The 21,048-nt window shown below is 52.0% G+C and overlaps 6 protein-coding genes across 6 annotated transcripts; 2 read left to right on the top strand and 4 right to left on the bottom strand.

Annotated features, from left to right (window-relative positions):
• Window positions 1-625: 625 nt before the first annotated feature.
• Window positions 626-2,445, top strand: BO82DRAFT_290344 (MFS transporter; the record flags this gene model as incomplete). Its single annotated transcript, XM_025631684.1, has 5 exons — window positions 626-745; window positions 814-834; window positions 925-982; window positions 1,056-1,115; window positions 1,190-2,445. 5 exons carry the CDS (start codon window positions 626-628, stop codon window positions 2,443-2,445), a joined length of 1,515 nt encoding a protein of 504 aa, XP_025489032.1.
• A 73-nt stretch (window positions 2,446-2,518) lies between these two features.
• BO82DRAFT_150217 (uncharacterized protein) lies at window positions 2,519-3,173 on the bottom strand. Its single transcript, XM_025630161.1, has one exon. The coding sequence runs from the start codon at window positions 2,947-2,949 to the stop codon at window positions 2,593-2,595; it is 357 nt and encodes a 118-aa protein (XP_025489031.1). The 5' UTR covers window positions 2,950-3,173; the 3' UTR covers window positions 2,519-2,592.
• Window positions 3,174-9,761, bottom strand: BO82DRAFT_150216 (protein kinase RIM15). The gene is made up of 2 exons (XM_025630160.1): window positions 9,029-9,761; window positions 3,174-8,974 (listed from the first exon to the last, which is right to left on the bottom strand). Exons 1-2 carry the CDS (start codon window positions 9,611-9,613, stop codon window positions 3,398-3,400), a joined length of 6,162 nt encoding a protein of 2,053 aa, XP_025489030.1. The 5' UTR covers window positions 9,614-9,761; the 3' UTR covers window positions 3,174-3,397.
• A 6,199-nt stretch (window positions 9,762-15,960) lies between these two features.
• Window positions 15,961-18,034, bottom strand: BO82DRAFT_376914 (GMC family oxidoreductase; the record flags this gene model as incomplete). The annotated part of the gene is made up of 5 exons (XM_025637554.1): window positions 15,961-16,013; window positions 16,084-16,259; window positions 16,289-16,575; window positions 16,632-17,514; window positions 17,652-18,034. 5 exons carry the CDS (start codon window positions 18,032-18,034, stop codon window positions 15,961-15,963), a joined length of 1,782 nt encoding a protein of 593 aa, XP_025489029.1.
• A 624-nt stretch (window positions 18,035-18,658) lies between these two features.
• Window positions 18,659-19,235, top strand: BO82DRAFT_341789 (uncharacterized protein; the record flags this gene model as incomplete). Its single annotated transcript, XM_025633561.1, has 2 exons — window positions 18,659-18,928; window positions 19,050-19,235. The coding sequence occupies exons 1-2, from the start codon at window positions 18,665-18,667 to the stop codon at window positions 19,233-19,235; spliced, it is 450 nt and encodes a 149-aa protein (XP_025489028.1). The 5' UTR covers window positions 18,659-18,664.
• On the bottom strand, window positions 19,137-21,010 carry BO82DRAFT_316543 (C-3 sterol dehydrogenase/C-4 decarboxylase). Its single transcript, XM_025632585.1, has 2 exons — window positions 20,347-21,010; window positions 19,137-20,275 (listed from the first exon to the last, which is right to left on the bottom strand). Exons 1-2 carry the CDS (start codon window positions 20,920-20,922, stop codon window positions 19,613-19,615), a joined length of 1,239 nt encoding a protein of 412 aa, XP_025489027.1. The 5' UTR covers window positions 20,923-21,010; the 3' UTR covers window positions 19,137-19,612.
• Between the last annotated feature and the right edge of the window lie 38 nt (window positions 21,011-21,048).

The raw sequence follows: 21,048 nt of genomic DNA, 5'->3' as shown, positions 1-21,048 counted from the left end.
CTTGACCGCTGAGAAAATTGAATTCAGTGGTCAATGGACATATCAGAAAGTTAAACCTCAGGTGTCTCGCGTCATTCCCAGACGGTATGAAGCCATCCTGTCATCCTCCGAGAACGTCATCATATTTCACACACATATAGACCAGTGAGCATCAATAGCGGGTGAAGCGATTACACTACAGAATGAAGAATCGGGCCCGAACAATTCCAGGCAGACCGAACGGAAGCCCGCCCATCGCCCGTCTCGCAGGGCTGAGAGATAGCAAAAGCTCGCTCAACATGACTCAAGACAGATTCGCCACGAGCCCAGCCCATCCAATTTCAAAGGATAGTAGACACCCGAGATGGATGGATGGATTCTGCGGCGACCGAGAACCGGTCGGGGGGCTCCAGCTCCAGCGTCGCTGCGGAGCCCGCGGATCCCGAACGTTTCCCATATCATGAGTAGCTGGAACCCGGTTATTGGGAGCGAGCGTTTTGTCTCACAACCAAAAACGGCCTGTTCTGTTTGGGAGTCGCTATTGGTGATTTGCTTCTCGAATTACCCTTTTCTTTTCCTCCTGCGGAAGCATAGCCAGCATTCCGGAAATAGCGAAACAGCACCACTATCACTTGTTCGCGGAAATATGCCAGCCTGGCGTGGCCTGTGGCCTGGCCACGATGGAACTCAGACGCCTCCGAGATACTTGAAGTTCAGGTCCTCCGATGGCTTTATTATGTTTGTTGTGTCTTTTGCTGTGTTCACGGTATGTGTTTACACCAAAAGAGGCTTCTCGGATATTGTGAGAACCAGAATGATTGACGTTAAAATTAGGATATCCTTTTGTATGGGCTAGTATGTGGGTCCCTTCACTCCCTTTTCTCTGATCTAGACTCTTGTGGTGCCGCTTGAATGCATTTCCGCTCTCTAACCTTATTCTCGAAGATTGTGCCCGTGGCTCCCACGGCTCTCCATGAAAGAGTGGGTTTGTCTGTTGATGAAGGTACGTTACGTCAACTTGATGCGGGGTTGTACTGCATCAAATAACTAATCATCTTACCGACGTGATGGCACAGAGCAAAGATGGACGTCCATCCTTCTAGCTCTATACGGAGCAGCTTTACTAGGGACCTCACGTGAGTAGCCGTCTATGCTTTTTGTTTCTCCCCCAATCCTCAAGCCAACCTCACATACTAATTATCGCATGCAGCGGTTGCGGGCTACATAGCGGACCGCTTTGACTCCCGCTACTGGCCCCTGATCACCGGCCTGGTAGCTCTGGGGGCATCGACCGCGTTGCTCTGCGTGGGGACCAGCCTCGCGCTCTGGATCATCGGGCGACTGTTCCAGGGCGCCTCCGCGGCCATTGTGTGGACGGTGGGACTGGCGCTGATGGTCGACACCGTCGGGCGGGACGGCCTCGGGCAGGCGATGGGCTACATCGGCATGGGCCTGACCCTGGGCATCATGGGGGGCCCACTCCTCGGAGGCGTCATCTACGGCCGCGGGGGCTACTACGCGGTCTTCGGGCTTGCATTCGGTTTAGTCGGCGTGGACATCGTCCTCCGGCTGGTAATGATCGAAAAGAAGCACGCCGCCAGATGGCAGCAGCAGCAGCAGCAGCAGCCGCCGCCGCCGTCGTTGTCGAAAGACAAAGCCGCAACCCAAGAAGCCGCCGACCAACCAACCTCCTCCTCATCATCCGACACAATCCCCGAAAAGACCTCCGATCCCGAGCAGCAACGCACAACCCCCCCAACCCAACCCACGCAAGCCAACGCAATCACCACCCTCCTCTCTTCCCCGCGCATGCTCGTCACGCTGTGGACATACTTCATCATCTCACTAGTCTTCAGCTCCTTCGACAGCGTGCTCCCGCTCTTCGTGGAAGACACCTTCGGCTGGGGCCAGCTGGGACAAGGGCTGATCTTCATCCCGATCTCGGTACCGCACCTCCTCGACCCGGTGGTCGGATACATCAACGACCGGTTCCCGGCGATCCGGCGGTACCTGGCGGCGGGCGCGCTGGTCGCCACGGTGCCGCCCATCGTGGCGATGCGCTGCGTGACGAGCAACAGCATCAACGACAAGGTGCTGCTGTGCGCGCTGCTGGCGCTGGTGGGCGCCTGCCTCGCCGCGCTCATGCCGCCCGTCATCGTCGAGGCCTCGTACGTCGTCCAGGAGAAGGAGGCGCGCAACCCGCACATCTTCGGCAAGGGCGGCGCCATGGCGCTGGCGTATGGGATCCTCAACGTCGCCTTCGCCGCCGGCACCATCGTCGGTCCCTTCTTCGCGGGCTTCATCCGCGAGAGCGCCGGCTGGGCTACCATGACCTGGGCGCTGGCGCTGGTGACTGGCGTCTCGGCGGTGCCCGTCGTCTTGCTCCTCGGCGGGCTTCTGTTGCAGAGAAAAGGCAGCAGCGAGAAGATGGATGTCGGTGGTGGTGGCGGTGATTTGGGCGAATGAGAGCGGCTATGAACACATCTCCCATATATAAGTACATACATTGCGGTACGATAAGGCCCTGGGGGGGGGGATCCTAACGACATGTTTATACCTCCTTTTCTCCTCTCCTTTCTACATATATAAATATTTGTACATAATCACATGAGTTCACAAGATGGGACTGAATTTTAAATACTCAACTCCGTGGGATGCTATATATACAGGACCTGGATGGAGATAAAACAGACAAAAAAGGGCAAGAAAAATAGGGAGACAGAAGACCGAGAGGATGGGCATGGGACAGGACAGTAGCAATGTGCATATATCCAGCTTGCATTGCAAAAACAAACCCGGTCGGGGAACCAGTATATAGTTGCTGCCTTCCGGGCAAAACCCGATCCAAATTTGGGGGCAGAACTGCGAAACAGCACGGTATAGCCCCCCCACCCCCCTAGCACAAATATTCTCTCGCTGTTCTCTCGCCATTCTCCCACTTTTGCTGTAGAGCGACAATAATACATACATACGAGCAAAAGAAGATGCAATTTTGAGGATCACGGAGTGAGTAGAAACGGATCAAGAGTTGAACACAAAGGAGAAGGGAAAATGATCTGACAGGCGGACAACGGGGTGATGTTAAGAAAAGGGAGAGATGCAGACGAATGAGTCCCGAGCGGAAGAAAAAAGAAAGATAACAACGATAGAGAAAGACAGGAAAACATTCAGACAGCCTGATTGCGGCGATTCGACGCAGAACAACTCCAGAAACACCCCCGCTCAGCTTTGACATGCATGCGAGAAAAGCAAATATCTGATAGGACGACGAGGAAGAGTTGAAACAGGATTCACAGGTGGTGTGTTGGAGGACGAGGTTTTGTTAGAAACAGGAATCGAAGCAAGCCGGCCCGGACGGCAATCGTACATGACAGCGACGGCGTCTATCATTCTAGGACGAAATGACGAGATAGTTTTTCTATAGCTGAGGCTCATCGTGAGTAGTGCCAGAGTAGAAGCTGGGCAAGGGGGTAGGCAAAGGCCGAGGTGTCGCTTCGGCGTCTGTAATCTGATCGACAGGTGCATCGGGGGATAAGTCTGCAGCAGAGTAGGTTTCGCTTATTTTGGAACGGGGAGTGTCGAAATCGTCTTCCACAGGCGCAAGATCAAGATTGCTCTTCGGAAAGACGATCGGAGGCGTGATATGCCCTTTTTTGAAAGGCTCAACGCTCGGCTCGTGGATGATACCAGGCGCAGACCTAGTGTCAGGTGGAGACGATTCATCCAAGAAAATGGCAGGCGGGTCCATCCTGAATCCTAGCTCTCGCGTTGGAGAGTGCTTAGGGCTATATTCCTCTTCTTCCTCTTCTTCCACAGTGCTGATGATCGCCTCCTCGGGAATATGCAGGCCCTCGTACTTCCTCTCCATAGTGAAAGGGAGAAGGCCACCGTGCTCTTCGGAATCACTGATACCGGAAGAACCGCCACTTCTGCGCCTTTCCAGAGACTCTCTCTCTTTCTTGAGGAGCTCTTCACTGCCGCTGACGACGCTTCCTCGACTGTTCGTCCTCATCATCTCTATGCCCAACTTAGAACCCGGTCGATGGGTTCGGTGACGCGGACTGCAAGTTCGCGAGGGGGTATTGCCTAGCTCTTCATCCTCGTCATCGCCAGATTCGCCGCATTCATGCCGCTTCCTTTCCAACGACTCTCTCTTGGCACGAATTGCCTCGCTAGATCGTTGTTTGTGGGGGGTCGTAGGGGCCCCCGAGGGGACCGTTGCTGGGGCCGAATCCGAGTGAAGCAGGCTGGGAAAAGGAACTGCATCGGGACCGCTCCTATAGCCAGCATCTGTGCTTCTTCTGGTCTTATTCGACTCTTCGGTTATGCCAAGTCCGCCCTTGCTAGGGGTCCATTCGTCGTTGTTCCGACTCACAATCACAGAAACATCATCGGTCTTGACAGACTCCATATCACCAAAATAACTACTACCGATAGAGTCCTCGCGACTAGACCCTCGGTATGAGCTGGAGGGAACATGCACAAAGCCAGAGGATGCCGTCGAACTCGGGCTATGCTCAACCTGACTCGAGGGTTGGCGGAGCATAACTGGTGCAGGCATTGACAGGGGATTGTAATCCTTTGGAGGTGGTTTCCACTGACAAAATTTACACAGCGCCTCAGTCAACTTCGTTGTCGTAGGAGGTTTCTGGATCAGCGAGTCAAAATGGTGTGTTTCTGGTAGGTCTTTGAGATAGCCTGTGACTGCAATTATAGGTGTATGTCGGTTTGCACTGCGCGTCTCGCGTACCATGCGCGCAACATCTGCACCGTTGACTTGTGGTAGTTTGAACTCTGTCATGATGATATCGAACTGGATGTCACTCAGGGCGTAACGCATAGCCTCCGCACCATTGACAGCCGTGATTGTGCGACATCGAAGCTTTTCGAAAAGACGTTCCATGACAAGTCGAGAGACGGGATGATCCTCACAGATGAGCACGTCCAGAGGCCGGAAGAAGGGACCCTCAGGGAAATTGATCTGAGAGAGTCGCCTGGAGCTCTGGCGGCGCCGCTGGACCTTGAGTAAGGCTTTCGTTCGAGGATCTTCGTTGTCCGAAGAGGAAGGAGAAACATCAAATAACTGACTTCGGCGTTTGTGATGAGTTCCCACGTAGGTCTCCTTTGCCAACGACGATGATAGATCGCCATCCTGAGAGCCAATGGTTTGTGACCTTGTTCGTGATGCGGGGGCACTGCCGTGACGTTGTCCTGAGGAAGTTTTGTCGGGAGAGTTTCCTGTAGCCCGCGTGGTCTTAATTGGTGATGACGCAGTCGAACCAAACTTGAGGCTTGTCATACGACTCGGATCTGCTGTCGTTGTTTGTAACGAGCCGGTAGACTGAGAAGATGACGATCCTGAGGTTTTCCTGCGCTCGTGGTTGTGACCTGTACTGAACTGGACAAGTAATGGGGACGAAGGTTGGGAGGGGCGACTAGGGGATGAGTTGGCCTGACTTAGGGCCGAAGGAGATGATGGTCTGTTGTTGCCCTTATTCTGAGAGAGAGTCCGCTGCAAAGACATTGGCAATGGACTTCCCTCGAGAGAGGGCGCGGGAGCGGGTGCCGCTAATTCTTGTCCTTGGGGTTGGGATGGCTGAGCACCAGCGGATGACGGATGGCGTTGCTGTGCCTGCATCGCCTCTTGACGCAATTTTTGGATCACGTCTTTATTGGCTTTTTCGAGCATGGGAAGGTTCTTGAAAGAGAAACTGCCGAAGTCGTCGGCAGGGGCGGGCTCGCTCAGCCTCCTGCTCCGTGATTCTCGCACATGAGGTGGAATGTGGAGGGGCATCAGAGGCCGCTTCATTGCGTTGACTTGAGAGCGCACTTTGAATAATGCATCATGGGGCCGATCTTGAGGATAAGGCCCGGCAGTTAGCGGCTGTGGAGGAGTTGTTCCATCCTCTGTCTCTTCGGTAAAGGCCTGGAGAGTAGCGCCGCGAGTATCGAAATACTCCGTGTCTTCTGGATTCTCGATATTTGGCACGAATTGCGCTTTGTCCTCTAACAAGGTATCCCAGTTGATATCAGAAAACCATCCGTGGCTGCGAATCTCGGCCCCACCGTTTGGATACTTCTCCTCAACATTAGCACCAATACGCTCTCGAGGATTGATGGTCATCAACTTGTTCATCAGATCAATCGCTTCGTCTGATGCCAACTCTTCAGCTTCCTCGGGCCAATTAATCCTACGGTGAAGTATGTTGTCGAAGACCTCGTCCGGAGTTGCCGCATTGAACGGTGGATACCCAAATAGGAACTCAAACATGATGCAGCCCAAAGACCACCAGTCACTCATCTCATCTTGACCGACGCCGTTGATGGTCTCCGGAGCCAAGTAGTCTGGAGTGCCGACGAAACGTCGATTGTGATCTTCGGGGTCGAAGAGTGCCATTAGAGGGGGCATCATCGACTGCTGAGGCGGAGTGCTATACGAAAACGAGTTGCTCAGAGTTGGCTGGAAAGGGAATAAATGAGGAGACTCCCCTGCCTCACTGTGGCTCTCCTCCTCGAGCGTGTGGTTGGCTGTGGGTACAGGAACTGGCATCGAGCCCTGGGTTTCACCTCCCTCGTGGAGGGATAGTTGCTTGAAGATTGCATTAAGGCTCTCGCTAGCTCCGCTGTCGCTTCGATACCCTGACGCTCGCCGTGAATTTTGCCGGCTGGGTCCGTTCTGGTTGAGGTTGAAATAGGATGGCTGAGGCATACTGCCCGCCGCATCGGGGGTGATCAAAGGGGTCGAGCCTGGCGAAGCACCGCCTTGAAAATCAAAAGATGCCGAGCGAGAGGATGTGATTGATGTAGTTCGAGGTAGCGATCCTTGTTTGAGTAAATCGGGCGCCGGCTCGTGGTTCATGCTCTTCAGCACACGCTTTTGACGCCCAACGAGTCCCATGCGGGACAACCCAAAGTCGGTCAGCTTGAGATGACCCGTCTGATCAATCAGAAGATTGTCAGGTTTGAGATCGCGATGCACGATGCCCCTGCCGTGAAGATGCTCCACGCCGAGGACTACTTCAGCGATGTACTTTTTGGCCCAATCCTCAGGCAATCCGCCCAACACTTTAACAAGCGAAGCACAGTCGCCCCCGTTGAGATACTCCATTACCAGGTAGAGATAGTCTTTACTGGAGAATGTCCAGTAGAGTTTAGCGACAAAATCACTCTCGCCCTGCCACATCATGATTGCACGTTCCGCCTTCACATTGGTTACTTGGTTTTTGGCAACCATGTCCGCCTTCTTCAACACTTTAATCGCGAAATATTCTCCAGTTGCCTTCTTCTTCGACAGGTACACACTACCAAACGCACCTTTGCTGATAGGCTTGATAATCTCGAAATCCTTGATTGAAAGCGGAGCTGGTCGTGGCTGAGGTTGGCTAACGGAGGACAGGTGTGGCGACACGGGCGGTTTGGCAACGTCAGACGAAGTTGCCGACGATTGTCGACGATGATGACGATAATGGAGTTGCGCCAACTCATTTGCATTTGCCGATGGCGACACTATTGGCGATGGTAGGCTATCAGCACCGCTAGAGAGACGAGCTCTAGGCATTCGCAGCGGCGAATGAGGACCAGAAACTCTCGCAGGCGAATGTTGCCGGCGGGGAGAACTCGAAAGCCCAGGGAGCACCAAACTTCGACGCTTCCTCTCCAGACTTCGATCCGAAGATGGCGAATCAGTCCGCATGGCACCGGGAAAAATGGAAGACGGGATACTGCCGTCACTGTTTTCACCTGCATCAAGTTCGAGCAGCGACAATCCTCGTCGAGAGGGCTGTGACGTTCCTAGCACACCAGCAATGCTTTTATGTGAACGGGGCGTGGGGCATTCCATGGGGCTGTTCGATCCAGTGGAGACGGCAACCGAGGCGGCTGAGGATTTGCCTTCCGACTGCGACGACTGGAACCGATCTGGGGAGTTTCGCATGGACATCGTGAGGGCAGACATGGGGCCTGGTACTGTCGCTTCCCGTTTGGCGTACAGAATGGGACTAGCTGCAGTAACTGCAGGATTAATCTCGGGCGGAGCATCATCGTCAGAGGTGCTAGAGTCGCTGAGCTGACCGGCAGCGATGCGCTCAGCTTTGCTGAGTGCTGCAGTGATACACTCTTCTACCAGAATGGTGTACTCAATACGAATACGCTCGGCGTATTCCACTATTCTCCTGTGTCGAATCACAGCATCCACTTTCGCCTTCGCAACCTGCTCTGTATCCGTGCAAAGAGCAGCCAGACCCTGCTCCTGCTCGAGAGTATTTGAACTGGGTGATTGCCATTGAATGACCTGTGAGATGCGGGATTCTGATTGGGGAGACAAGGTACGGAAGTCATCACTACTATCGGCTCGAGAAGACTCCTTTATCATGGGCATGTTGATTTCCAGGGCCGTGTCGCACAGGTCAAGGATCAACTCGACAATTCGAGCCAACGGGCGCCGTACTGCGAATGACCGTGCTCTAGCGTGTCCGATACCCGAGGCTGAATGATCTCTTGACCTAGGAGGCGTTCCAGGAGCAGAGTTGGCGCTAGATGCTGACCCAGATGAGGGAGCGGATGCCATTGGAGATGGCCCAATGGGCAGTCCTTTGTACTCTGGTTGAACCGGTGGGGGTGTTGCACTTTCTCCAAGGACCAGCGGCCTACCTTGCCTTGCCTCTAGCGCGTCGAGCACCCGGACAATCGCATGGCGATGCTCATTCAGATTCTCCTGCGCAATCTGAACATCCATTTCAGCACGGTGTTCTTGAAGACATAGATCGGAATGCTTCTCGAACCACCACGGTGTGATCTGGCGTTCACATATGCGACACAGCACCGGGCTTGGGGCTGGGTGTTTGGAGGGATCAGGTTCACTGGCCGCAGCCTCCGCCAAAGTCGTCAAGTAGTTTGCCAACACTTCCGCACCAACACCAAGGGATTCTACCAACAACGGAGGGAGGTCGATCGTGATTTCTCTCGGTTCCGTGAACGGTCGCAGCATCCACATCGTCTGCATTCCAGCCTATTAGTACCTTGTTCAGCTGTTAATCCCGGGAGAACCTACATGACCTGTCCCATCAGCCGTACGGTCAAACACCATAATTCCTTGCCCTTCCATATGAAGCACATCGTGGCGGTTCGCTTCCTGCTCAGGGGCCACTTCTCGAGCCTCCAACCCTTGAGCCTCCAACCCTTGAGCCTCCCCAGTCTCCTCTGCGATCGAATCCGTGATAGGCGGCTCCGGCGAATATTTCAGGACCGAGTCAGGCCCTAGCTGGACGGCAAACCGAATGAAGCGACTGTAAGAATCATTCTCCTTCATACTCTCTATCGTATCGTGGAAGACATTCTTGTTGCCGACCAGCAGGTCGGAGATCATCCGTCCTTCTATCGACTCCGGGGAGGTTCCCACGACCTGCTTCCAGGACGGGCTGACCCATTTGATACGGCCATCGAGGCCAAGGTCGACAATGACGTTGAGGGTTTGTTCCGCCGCTTCCTTCAGCTCCTCCCGTTCTTCCCGCATATCGTCGAGACTTGGGGAGCGAGAAGGAGAGAATCTCGAGTCGATGGCTCGAGCCTCCTGCCGTAAGGCTGCCACGGCCGGAGGCGCGAGGTACTGAACATCGTCGACGCCATTCCCCGCCATGCTGAACAGGCAATGCTGGGAGGGACGATCGAGGGATGCCGCGGGGGTGGGAGATGGCGACTAGACGAGGTGTGCAGTATTCGAAAAGAGAAATTATAGTCGAATATCGAAATTAAACGGTGAGCAGCTCCGAGCCGGACCGTCTGCCGGGCAGAGCGGGTGCCCTTGGATTGAGAGTTATGGATTCATCCGCAGCATTAACTGGCCATGGCTCGATAGCGGGGAGGCAGACGACGAGTGCGAACGGGGCGCGGACGAGCCAGTTATTGATCCCGACCTGACGGCTGGTATATTTTATGCGTGATAGATGGAAATTCGACAGGAAAAGAGAGGATAAAAAAAAAGTCCTGGGATCACGTAAGGACAAGAAAGCGAAAAAGAGCAGGAGACCAAGAAAGAATAGCGGCTATGCGGGGGAATGGCGCGACGGAGCGTCAACGCGAAGCCAGGGTGATTGACGGTGTCAACCCCCCGAACGAGGTCGACAAGATAAACTATTGATTCAAAATTGATAAATGGATCTCAGGAAATTCGAGAGCCAAGCTCAAAGCCACATGAACGGGAGAGAATATACAAGTCAGCGAAAGAAGGATGAACAGGGCGAGGGGATGCGGTTGTGGTTTTGGTTGATTGGAAACACCACAGGATTTAAGAAAAGGAAACGAAGGGCAACGAGCAGCGAGAGCCGAAACAGAGAGACAAGACAGACAGTGAGTGAGCGTAAGTGAGATGGCTGGTAACAAAAATGAATTACCGAGCTAGTACGGGAAGGACCCGGTAGTGGAGAGGGCAGCTGCCCTGCAATAGGTGAGAAGCTGGTATGGTTCCGTCACATCCATCCTCTGGCGGGAAAATCAAGAGCGGAAATCTTACCAGAATACCCAATGAATACCCACCTTTTCAGCTTATCGGAGCCCGACATTTAAGATTGAGTGAGTATGGGGTTCGAGGTTATGAGTATGGTAATTAACTTTCTCAACTCAGGTTATTCTCCAGCAGAACACAGTCTAGCCTCTTCGCCTCTACAAATTGAAGCCATATCCCTTTTCTTCTCAGCAGATACACTGCGTCCGCTCTGTCGAACACTGAAACTGACTCTAATGGGCGTCAGTCTAGCTGGGGCGGTGGTGACGGTGAGGATCCAGTTCGGTTGATAGCATGATTTGACTTCAGTTACAAGTAGACTCACTCGCTCACTCATAGTTACAGTTTGACTAACTCATCAACTGACTGACTGATCCACTTGCTGCTCACTATCAAAGAATCCGGTCGATCGTTCACACCACGCCTCTCCGACTTGGGACTAGAACAGCTAGCGTTGACTACCTTTTCGTTTTCTTCTCCATTGCTGGCCAGCATTGAGTGGTTCCAGCTTGTTATGTTGTGTTGCGTTATATGAGCATCCGATGGACAGACAACCCCTTCCCCCCCCCCGCCTCTGCGCCCTCGGGGCAAACGCACTCACACATCCATCGCTAGAGTTGAACTTGGAAACCAGCTCTAGCTAATTAACTCGAACAACTAATCAGCGTAGCTCACAGCAGCGACAGCAAGCTACATCACTACGAAGACATGTATGAATTTTTATGTACCGTTAACGAACTAAAATGCACGGGCTCGGATAGCGTCAGTCGGTTCATCATTTCAGTATCTTGGCTCTTATCGTCGACTGACTCCGACAGTCAGCCATTCGTGGGACCCTCCCAGGCCTTGCTGTTCGAGAAGCAATCCTAATCAAATGATCCTTGTTCAACGCCCGCTTTGCGATTCGACTTTCAACCCCGAGACACGGCTCGTTTCCTAGGATGCCATTATTTACTATATCTTGAGTGACAAACTCGCCGTCAACAACATCATCATCGTCATCATCGGCCAGGAACCAGCAGTACTTCCCCTCTTCTCATTGCCTATTGTCACCCTCGCTGCTGCTGCTGCTGCTGCTGCTGCTGCATCACCACGCAGAATGCAAGCAGAGGCCTTCCCTCGTACTTACGTCGCTCAGATGATGGTTCCCTGGTCTTGCAGCCTGCCTAAGGGATGTCAGTCCGAACCACAGACGACACCTTCCGCAGCCACGAAGCGCCACTCCAGACCCCGTCTCAACGGTCGGACCATTTCCAGTTCATCATGCTATGCAATAAGTCTCAATTTTCTGGAAGTTCTGTGCAACCTGAAACTTTTTACTTATGGTTCAGCCCTCGCGACGGACTTTGTGGAATGTTGGTGAGGGATAGATAGGGCAGGGGGGAGGGGGGGCAATGGGGTGGTCCAATGATCGGAGAAAGCCCTCCACAACCTTCATTTTACCTCGCCTTCCAACGATGTACGTGTGTTTCCTTTTTCAGAGCCAATCATAAAACATCATCTGGGACCGTCAGGACGTCACCGCCCGCCCAAAACGACATTTGATGGGCCCCGGTCCATGGAACCAACCGAAAAGAAAGTGAGTCTCATCTACACCCTCCGTTCCAGGGATCCCTCTTGCTGGACCCAGCCAGCGATCTGCTCACTTGACTTCGCATTTTGCCCCGTTCGATACATCATCGAAACCGGAACAGGGGATCTGCTTTCTGGGGGGGTACATCGACCCAAAAAGTTGGCCCATGGTGTGTCTGATACTATTTGAGGGAGGAGAGTCCCTTGGTAAGCGAGGTTTAGGTCGGCTGCAGTGCAGCAACAGCAGCAGTATGCAAGTGGCACGCAGTCCGGCCGAGGGGTGGTTACTGGCCGACGAGACAGATCAGACTGTAGAACCACCTCAGGCGGGAACTATGTAAGTACACGGCAGGTAGGTTGGCATCTGCCATTTTCAAGATTTACGATTCGAGCGCTTGTTGGATCTCTTGGATGGTCAAGTTGAGGATTGAGTCGTGCAGGGATGGTATTCGCGGTGGGCGATGAGCTCGGGCTAACTATATCACCACGCCCTGAGCGCAAGATTATATTTTCCTGATCCGATCGCAATCCGGGCCAATTTACCCTGAAATCTGAGACTCGCCAACTCATGAAACCATCAAGCTCGGTCTACACGTCGGGAGGAAGGTCATGCAATCCACCGTACACCTCCTCGTCTTATCAAGGAAGCACGGCTGAGATTCTGATGGAATCTGCGGGGTAAAGAAAGGTGGGGAGGCCCCCCAAAACTGATTTGATTGATTGACCGATTGATTGCTTGATTGAACTGGGGCTGGACGGCAAGAGGCAAGAAAGCGGATTTCCTGAGCGAGGACGGGAGTACAATACATACATTCGGTGGAGAGAAAGCCGCAAACGATCTCTCTTTCGACTTTACTTTTTTGGTGTCAGTTCCTGTGTCTTCCCTCCTTGCTGGTCGCCTCCGACCGCGCATACTACCTATCAGAGCAAGCCATGATCAGTCCAAGTTTATTCCCCCCTTCTTCCGCAAAATGCTTCCCATCCTAGCTATGTTATTTGATGGTCAGACAAAACTCGATCATAATGATGACAATGGATGTTGATGATTGAAGTGTGGACCGACCGGACTGTCTCACATCATCCTCCCAATCCCCCATACCTATACGCCACCCCCCTCCCCATGTGCACCAGATGAGCTGGTACTGCACACAACGAAAGCAACCCCTGCCTCCGCATCCTAGTATGCTTCTTTGATCGTCTTCAGCATTGCCTCTATCTCGTACCGCGCAGACGTTATGATCTCATCTTCTAATGAACAGGCCGATCTGTTTGAACTACGAAGTGGTACTCTCGTCCTTCTTTACTTACTTGAGCATTAAACAAGGCATTACTTCGACTCCGCCGCAAACAGGAACCCAAAAACAGTCTCCGCCTCCGCGACAAGGAGCGCCGCCTGTCAATCCTTACCCAAGACAGGGTTGACAAAAGAGAAACCGACGCGCGATAAATTTAAACATAGCAGACAACAAGAAAAAACCATGATCCTCCTTCCCCCCAAGGTTTTGCGGGGGAATAGATTATCCAACCTTAGATACTGCCGACAGACAAAGTATGAATGACTACGAAGGGCTCTGGACTGTACTTGCGCTGTACATCCTACACTGCCCTCACATCACCCCCCACCCCCCTCTACAACAAAATATTCTCCAAGACCAAGACCAAGACAATACACCAGATCTCCTCAAAGCACAAGCGAAAGGTACTGTAGCAACCCCAGACCAAACCATGAGTAATAGTACTGTTGTACCCCCTGGCATCCCGTACGAGCACGAGATCATCTGACTGACTACTCCGTACCAAAAACCAAACCCAAAAGGAAAAAATAAACTAAAATAATTTAAACAAGTAGTGAGAATATATTGCCAAAACCTTAGCAAAACCCCACGAACAATAAACATGAGGAGACCACTGCATTTAGAGTTTCTACCCCCCCCCCCCCAAGCACAAGTTCAATACTACATACATACATACTGCAGACTTTGTACTTTTTTTGTTTTTTTCTGGCCCACACACCCCTCCCCCCTTGGCTTTTATGCTCCTCGTGCACCTTTTCTCTTTGAGTTGACATTCACAGTAAATGTCGATGTAAATGTACCCTAAGTTAGTTAACTTTGAACTAACCTAAGTCATCAAATTAAGTAAACCAAGTTTAAGCCAGCACTGACGCCTCCTTTCATATCTCAACCGCAGGCTTCGTTGCTCAGCAACTACCCAATCCAAGCCCTGAATGCTCGAGTACTTTACCTTGATAGTGTCCCGGGGATCAAGAATGTCAACCACCGACCGGGCTGGGGACCGGGGAGGGAGGGGGGGAAGGGGGGGATAAAGTCAACACAAAGACCCCGATCTAGAAGAAGCTTTGCCGGTTCCGCTTCGATGGCGCTGTCAACCACTCACCTCATCATGTATATATCACCCGAGTCCTGCAATAGATATAAGAAACAGCAGAAGGGAAAAAAAAAAAGAAAAACAAAAGAAAAAAGAGGAAAGGTAGGGAAATCAAGCCTTGACATCTACATCAATGCTGACAATTCTCTTTTGAAGAAATCGACATGGGATGATCAGAGAAACAAGGACAAGAAGATAAGAGTCTAGTACCTACTCATAGTACAGTACTTAAGGGCCGATTCAACCCGCCTCTCTCAAATACAGGACAATGAGTCCTGTACTCTACAGCACTAGAAATGGTAAGTACAAGTGAGTGTCGTCAATTGCATGCCACGCATACCAACACAGAACACCATGCCGTAGAAAATATCTGACAACTGGAAATGTAAACATCACCTACTACAGTACATACAACACATCAACCCACATAGCTAACCAACTCAGCCCCAAAGCAAAGACCAGCTACCCAATTTGAACTCTCCTACCTCAGAAAAGTGAGATAATCACTGTTGTCCCAACTCGAACCTCCAACACCCCTGGTCTCCTTGTCTTCAATTCGATCTCCATAAGAATCATACCACTCAGACTGCTTCCTACCACAACACAAGCAAGAGGGGGGGTGAAAGCAGATGTAAACTTACAAACGGTCGCACAGATGATACCATCACAGCCCCTCCCTCCCCGTCTTTCAAGTACGGTAGTACAGTGCAACTAACCGAGTCAAAGATACATAACTTGAATCTCGTCTATCGATAAGTGAGCCTAGACGCTCGATAGACCCCCCGTGTTGATACGTGCCGTGCACGCCCCCTCCCCCCCCTCGCATTGATTTCTTTCCCTCTCATACTTGATACTTGTGAAAGATGATCTCACGAATTGAAGATCCCTTGGCTAGAGTATGCGATGCAACAAAATAGAAAAGGAAAAGATAGTTTGTCCTTTTCTGAGGGTCGGATTGAATTTCTGCTCTCTTTCCCCAGGTTTGTTCAAGCTTTCTTTTCGGACACCTAAGGGATGAGAAAAGTCATCTCAATTTTGGTTTGGGTTCAACGTACAAGCAGTAAAAGATTACCTGTTCCTGCGATGTCTAGATGCAAGCCAGAGTCTTTAAAAGTGGGTGCAGCAGTAGTTGACTTTGGCTTCTCGGCCCACACATTGAGCCTTCACATGTCAAATTCGTCGTGCAAAGCTCGTGGGTGTGGCCTCAGTCTAGAGATATGGTAGTTACTGTACGCGAAGCCTGAACAGTCATCCAGGGTAGGATTACGATTGCTTGATTAGTTCAGTATTTGTTGGCTAATTGGCTGTTTGATGAGTGATCGCTATTATGCATGATGATGGTGCAAGAAGCCGGTACTCAGGACGTACTTTTGCTGAAGTTAAAGCCTATCTCCACTCTGCCCATCCCTGTTGTCAAACCACCGCACTAAATATCTCAAATCACTATGAGGGGGAAGATAAAGGGTAAGGAGCTGATTAGCGCACTCAGACATGACTCTTCATTAGTCAACAACCCGGAAATGTCACTCGTTGAAACCGCTTATGATATCAGCTGCTATCTTCTCCGCCAACATATCTAGAGCAAACCAAGTTAGCATGACTGCATCCTCATCGGGGACTTCCTTCTCTCATGGGAAGCGACATACAAACAACCGATTGGGGGTGTCCTGGAGGTAGAAGCGGGAACGCACTTGCGTCCACAACTCTCAACCCACTCACACCAAATACTCTTGCACGGTTGTCCACAACAGCCATTGGATCATTGCTAGTCCCCATCTTACATGTACAGGCAGCATGATAGTCATGACGGTGTTTCGAATGACTTCAAGGAGTTGCTCGTCGGTTTGGAACTGACTACCGGGGAAATACTCGTCACCCTCAACAATCGGAGCAATTGCCTGAAAAGCCTCCCGAACTCGTCGATATATGGCAACACAAACTTGTACATCAGACTCTGTCGCCAGCCAGTTCGGGTTGATTATAGGCAGATCGTCTGTGTCGTTGGAGGATATTGTGATGTTTCCACGAGATGTAGGTGCGACGAGCGTGCCTAGAATGGTCGCATATTGTACCCCGTCGGTTGGCTGGCTGAAGAAAGGGTCCGCAAAGTCACCTGTATAAAGGGCCGCTGAGATATACTGCCCATGAAAGCCAGTGAGTATAGTTCAGATGGTCGCTGACTAGGAAGACGTACCTCTGCCTCTGGCCAAGTGGGAGCAAACCACGATAGATGCTGCCTCGTCTCGTCCGAAAAGCCTCTCCGCAGGTGCTCTGGGATCTTTTCAAAAGCCAGGTAGTCGCCGCCAGGGTTAGTCAACACACCTCGTCTCTCGTTGGTGTATTTAAGAACTTGTTGAGCAAAAAAGGCAGGGTTAGTGGGAACGCTAGTTAGAGTCTGCATAGCGACTCGATATGTAGGTCCAAACATAACATGATCCCACATGTTCTGTCCAACACCTGGAAGATCGACAATCTGCTGTATGTCTTGGTCGCCCAAGATATCTGCGGGCCCGACGCCCGATACCATCAGAAGCTGTGGGCTGTGGAAAGCACCTGCGGAGACTATGATCTCGCGTGTGGCTCGTAGAGTATAAGTTGATGTCGCATTGCCGGTGCGAACCACCACTCCTATTGCTTTCCTATCGGAGTCAAAGAGAATCTTCTTGGCCATCGTCTTTGTATATAACCTGAGCTTGGACATGCTGTCACCAATTTGCCCAAAGGCGGTCTCGGAGCTACACCTGGTCCTTTCAGATGGGTGAATGGTCAAACTGCAGTACTGAGCACCTAGTAGCGTGCCGCTGTTGAAGTCCTGGGTCTCGCCAAAACCTATATCATACATTGCGCGCTCCATCCAGCTGGAAAATGCGACGCTGTCCACAGGGTATGATACCTGTAGCGGCCCGCCCACGGCGAATGCAGCCGGGTTATAGCCCGCCGAAGCATTGCGAGGACGCTCCGCGTTATCAGGAGGCGTGAAGGCGGGCGTACGCTGGAAGAACGGAAGGACCCGATCAAAGGTATAACTGTCGTCCTGAACGAGCTCAGCCCAGCGGTCCATTGTGCCAGTATCAGGCCTGACTTGCACCCACAATTAGTATAGAGGCAAAAGACTAGAGTCACACAGCAGACCGATTATATATCATGAGATTGAGGGCGGATCTGAGTCAATAAATCAGCATAGTTCTGAGAGGGTCAGCATTCAAAAACGTACGATCCACCAACGCATTTCCCTCTGGCATAATGTATATCACGATAGTTGGCACCGGGAACACTTTTCGCAACAAATCGCCAGTCAACAGGCGTCGCCGTGTCCACATTCGCTCCAATACCAACGACAGCCATGCCAGGAATCTTCACTAAAGGATGGGCTGTTTCATAGAAGTCCCCAGCTTCGACAAGTGCCACCCTGAACCCGTGCTCGGCTAAGCGAGCTGCCACAGTCACTCCTGCAGTACCGCCACCGGCGACAACATAGTGGAAGACAGCATCGACATCGAGATCGCCTTCCTCTGCACGGTGCAATTGAGCTACAAATCCGTGAGCTCCTGTGGCTGCGATCAAGATGCAGAGGATGAGACGCGCGAGTGACAGCATGCTGCGACGTTTTGAGGTTGTATTACTTCAAGAATGATGAAGGTTGGCAGGTTGGTCAGTTACAACAGAGGCAGGGAGCGTCTCGGGCTTATACATGATGAATCAGCATGAGCACAGGCAAGAGCGACCCATTGAGTTGGCACTCGTTCCACTCCAGAAAAGCTTCTTCTCTGCCAGAAGAGGAAAGCTTACAGGATTAGTAAGGTAAGTGGGCATAAAAGTCGGGGTATCAAGGATAAACGGTGACACACTCGACGATAAAGAATGAGTGCGGTTGGTTTTTCTGTCGATTAGGCCTTCTGCAATGGTCTGTCATTCGTCGATGTGAGCTTGGTGAATGTCTGGGTACATCGAGGTTTCTGCACAACAAACGGAGACAAACGTGGTGAATGGTTTGTTTGCACCGATGACTGTCAAACGACCTCAACAGCCTCACTGGAGACTTTCAGAGATCTTGCCCCTCGATTATCATTAAGAAGATCATTACTACCGCCATCCTTTGACATCTATCCTCATCCAATAGCACTATTACCTCCACCACCATAATTATCCTCGCGCTCCCCTTGACTCTCGATTCTTACCCCATCTCAAGCCCCCAAAACCAACACCAAACCGACAAACAACTTCACAATGACAACCTCCAAGTTCTGGCTCGACTTCCCCAACTTCAAGCCCAACCCCCACGCCCCAATCACCGAGGAATTCACGCGCCTGGCCACACAGCAGGGCTGGAAGCGGGGCTCCAAGACCTGGCGCAAGCGATGGAACGCCTTTGTCAACATCGAGTACGACCGAATCATCGGCAGCCGCCTCGCATCCCTAGACGAATGGCGCGAGCTGTGCGAGCTGTTTGACCTGCCAGAGCCATTTCCTTCCATCACGCAGTGTAAAAAGGTATGGCCGTCCCTCTCCGTTGAAAGAGTAGAGTAAGGGGGGAAGAAGTAAGAAAGAAAGAAAGGTAAAACATTTGAATGCAAAGCAGGAGAGGCTGACAAAAGTCGAACGACCTCCATAGGCATTGTCTAGAGTGCATGTTAATCTGGTGGACCTTATCGAATGTCGACTCTTGGGCACGAAACCGAGGACATTCAAGAACGTGTCGCAGCTCGCGGACTATACCAGGGACACGGGGAAGTTCTTCAATAGAACCCTGGCGAAGCAGGACAAGCTGCTCAGAATCTTCTTGAGGAAAATGGTCTAGTTGTCAGAGGAAGGTACTGGTGTCCAACAACGCGTTGAGTCCTCCGATCCACGCGCCCGAGAATCCCGCGGGTCCTTCCTGTCTGTACGAATGGCTTTTCGTGTGCGACTTTGGTTGGGGCATATTGGATCACAGAAGACAAGATCGTGAAGCGGTATGTGCGGTAAATCGAGAAAGCCTGTATAAGATAGACATATGCTGGAAAGAAAGATCTATCAGTAAAAAGCTTCCGTTCTCTCAGTACATTTCGACTATTGCTGAGATTGAGATAGAGACCAGCCTGTTTTCATGCATTAATAATTATAGACAGGGTCCAACTCAAATCAAGCGATTTGTAGGAAAGTTAAAACGTATATTACATAGACTCCATGACCCAATCACAGCGCCTTCTTCTGCTCCTCAAGTCGCCCCCTCTCGACAACATATCCGACTGCGCGAGCAAGACCCTCGTCAACCGGAACAAGGGGTCTGTATCCCAGACGATGCTTGGCCTTGTCACACGAATAGTAGCGTGTCATGCACGAATAGCGCACCATACGTCTGGTCAGACGGGGAGTCTTGCCAAATAGTCCGAGGACCGTCTCTGCAATTCCGCCGATGGGGCCGAGAGCACTCTCGGGGAGCTCCCACACCTGATGGGGCTCTACCACCTTACCAGTGAGAGCCCAGGCAGCATGGGTCATATCCCAGAAATAGACCGGCGAGTCGTTGGTGATATTGAACGCCTCTCCGTCCACCCGCTCATGGTCCAGAGGTCCAGCCTGTCCAGCCTCGTAGCGTGCATGAGTCGCAAGCAAGCGGTACGCAGCGAGGGTGTGCGAGTAGGCGACATTGCCCACGTAAGTGAAGTCGAACAGGTTGTTGTTGTCTCCCAACTGCATCCGGAGGACGGTCGGCGAAGCCTTGGCAGCGTGTTCCAGGATCTTGAACGTGAATGTCGTGTCCTTCTCACCGTAAATGCCAGCGGGACGAACAGCACAGGTGACCATTCCAGAGGGCGAGGCGCGGTTGTACTTCAAGGCAAGTTCTTCAGCGTCGGCCTACACATAACACATGATCTGATTAGCAACGTTTGAACCAATAGAGGGGTGTCCAGGGCTTTCAAACGTACCTTGGTTTCTGAATAGTACTCCAGTTGCAATGGTCCCCTGATAAGTGGCCATTCTTCCGTGACATTGATCAGGTCACTCTGCGTATCATGGACCACGGAACTCGAACTCGTGTAAACAAACGCCTTGCACTTTCCGCCCCAATCGCCACGCTCACCACCCGCAACCTCCAGCAACGTCTTGGTCCCATCGACATTGACCTTGCGCAATAACGGCTTGTTCCCTTCCAACACGTTCGCGGTAGCGGTGTGAATGACGACGTCCGGCTTGACGGCGCGGAAAACGGACAGCATGGACTCGACAGAGGTGATGTCTCCATCGTAGTACTCGGCGCCAGGAAGACGGTTGTTCGTTGTCCGGAGATCAACAACTGATACTTTTGCTATGCATCGAGGGTATCGATCACCCAGCTTTGGGTAGTCGAATCTAGTATCACCTTGCGGCTTGGGAAGTGCGACACTGGGATCGGTTTCCGAGGGGAAATTGAGTAATTGGTCCACAATGTGCCAGCCCAGAAAGCCGCATCCTCCAACCACCAGCACATTGCCCAATTCGAGAGTAGGCCGCTTAGTAGACATGATGGAGGAATGCCGAAAAACAGCCGTAGGGTAGATGGTGTGGGGGAGGGGAGAGGAAAGGAGGGCGAAGGAGACGGAGCAATCGAGTTAGTTGGGGCGGCGTGGACCAGACGGAATACGGAATAC

The sequence above is a fragment of the Aspergillus uvarum genome, assembly GCF_003184745.1.
Source record: "Aspergillus uvarum CBS 121591 unplaced genomic scaffold BO82scaffold_52, whole genome shotgun sequence".
NCBI classification, from domain to species: domain Eukaryota; kingdom Fungi; phylum Ascomycota; class Eurotiomycetes; order Eurotiales; family Aspergillaceae; genus Aspergillus; species Aspergillus uvarum.
This window is presented reverse-complemented; position numbering and strand designations above follow the sequence as displayed.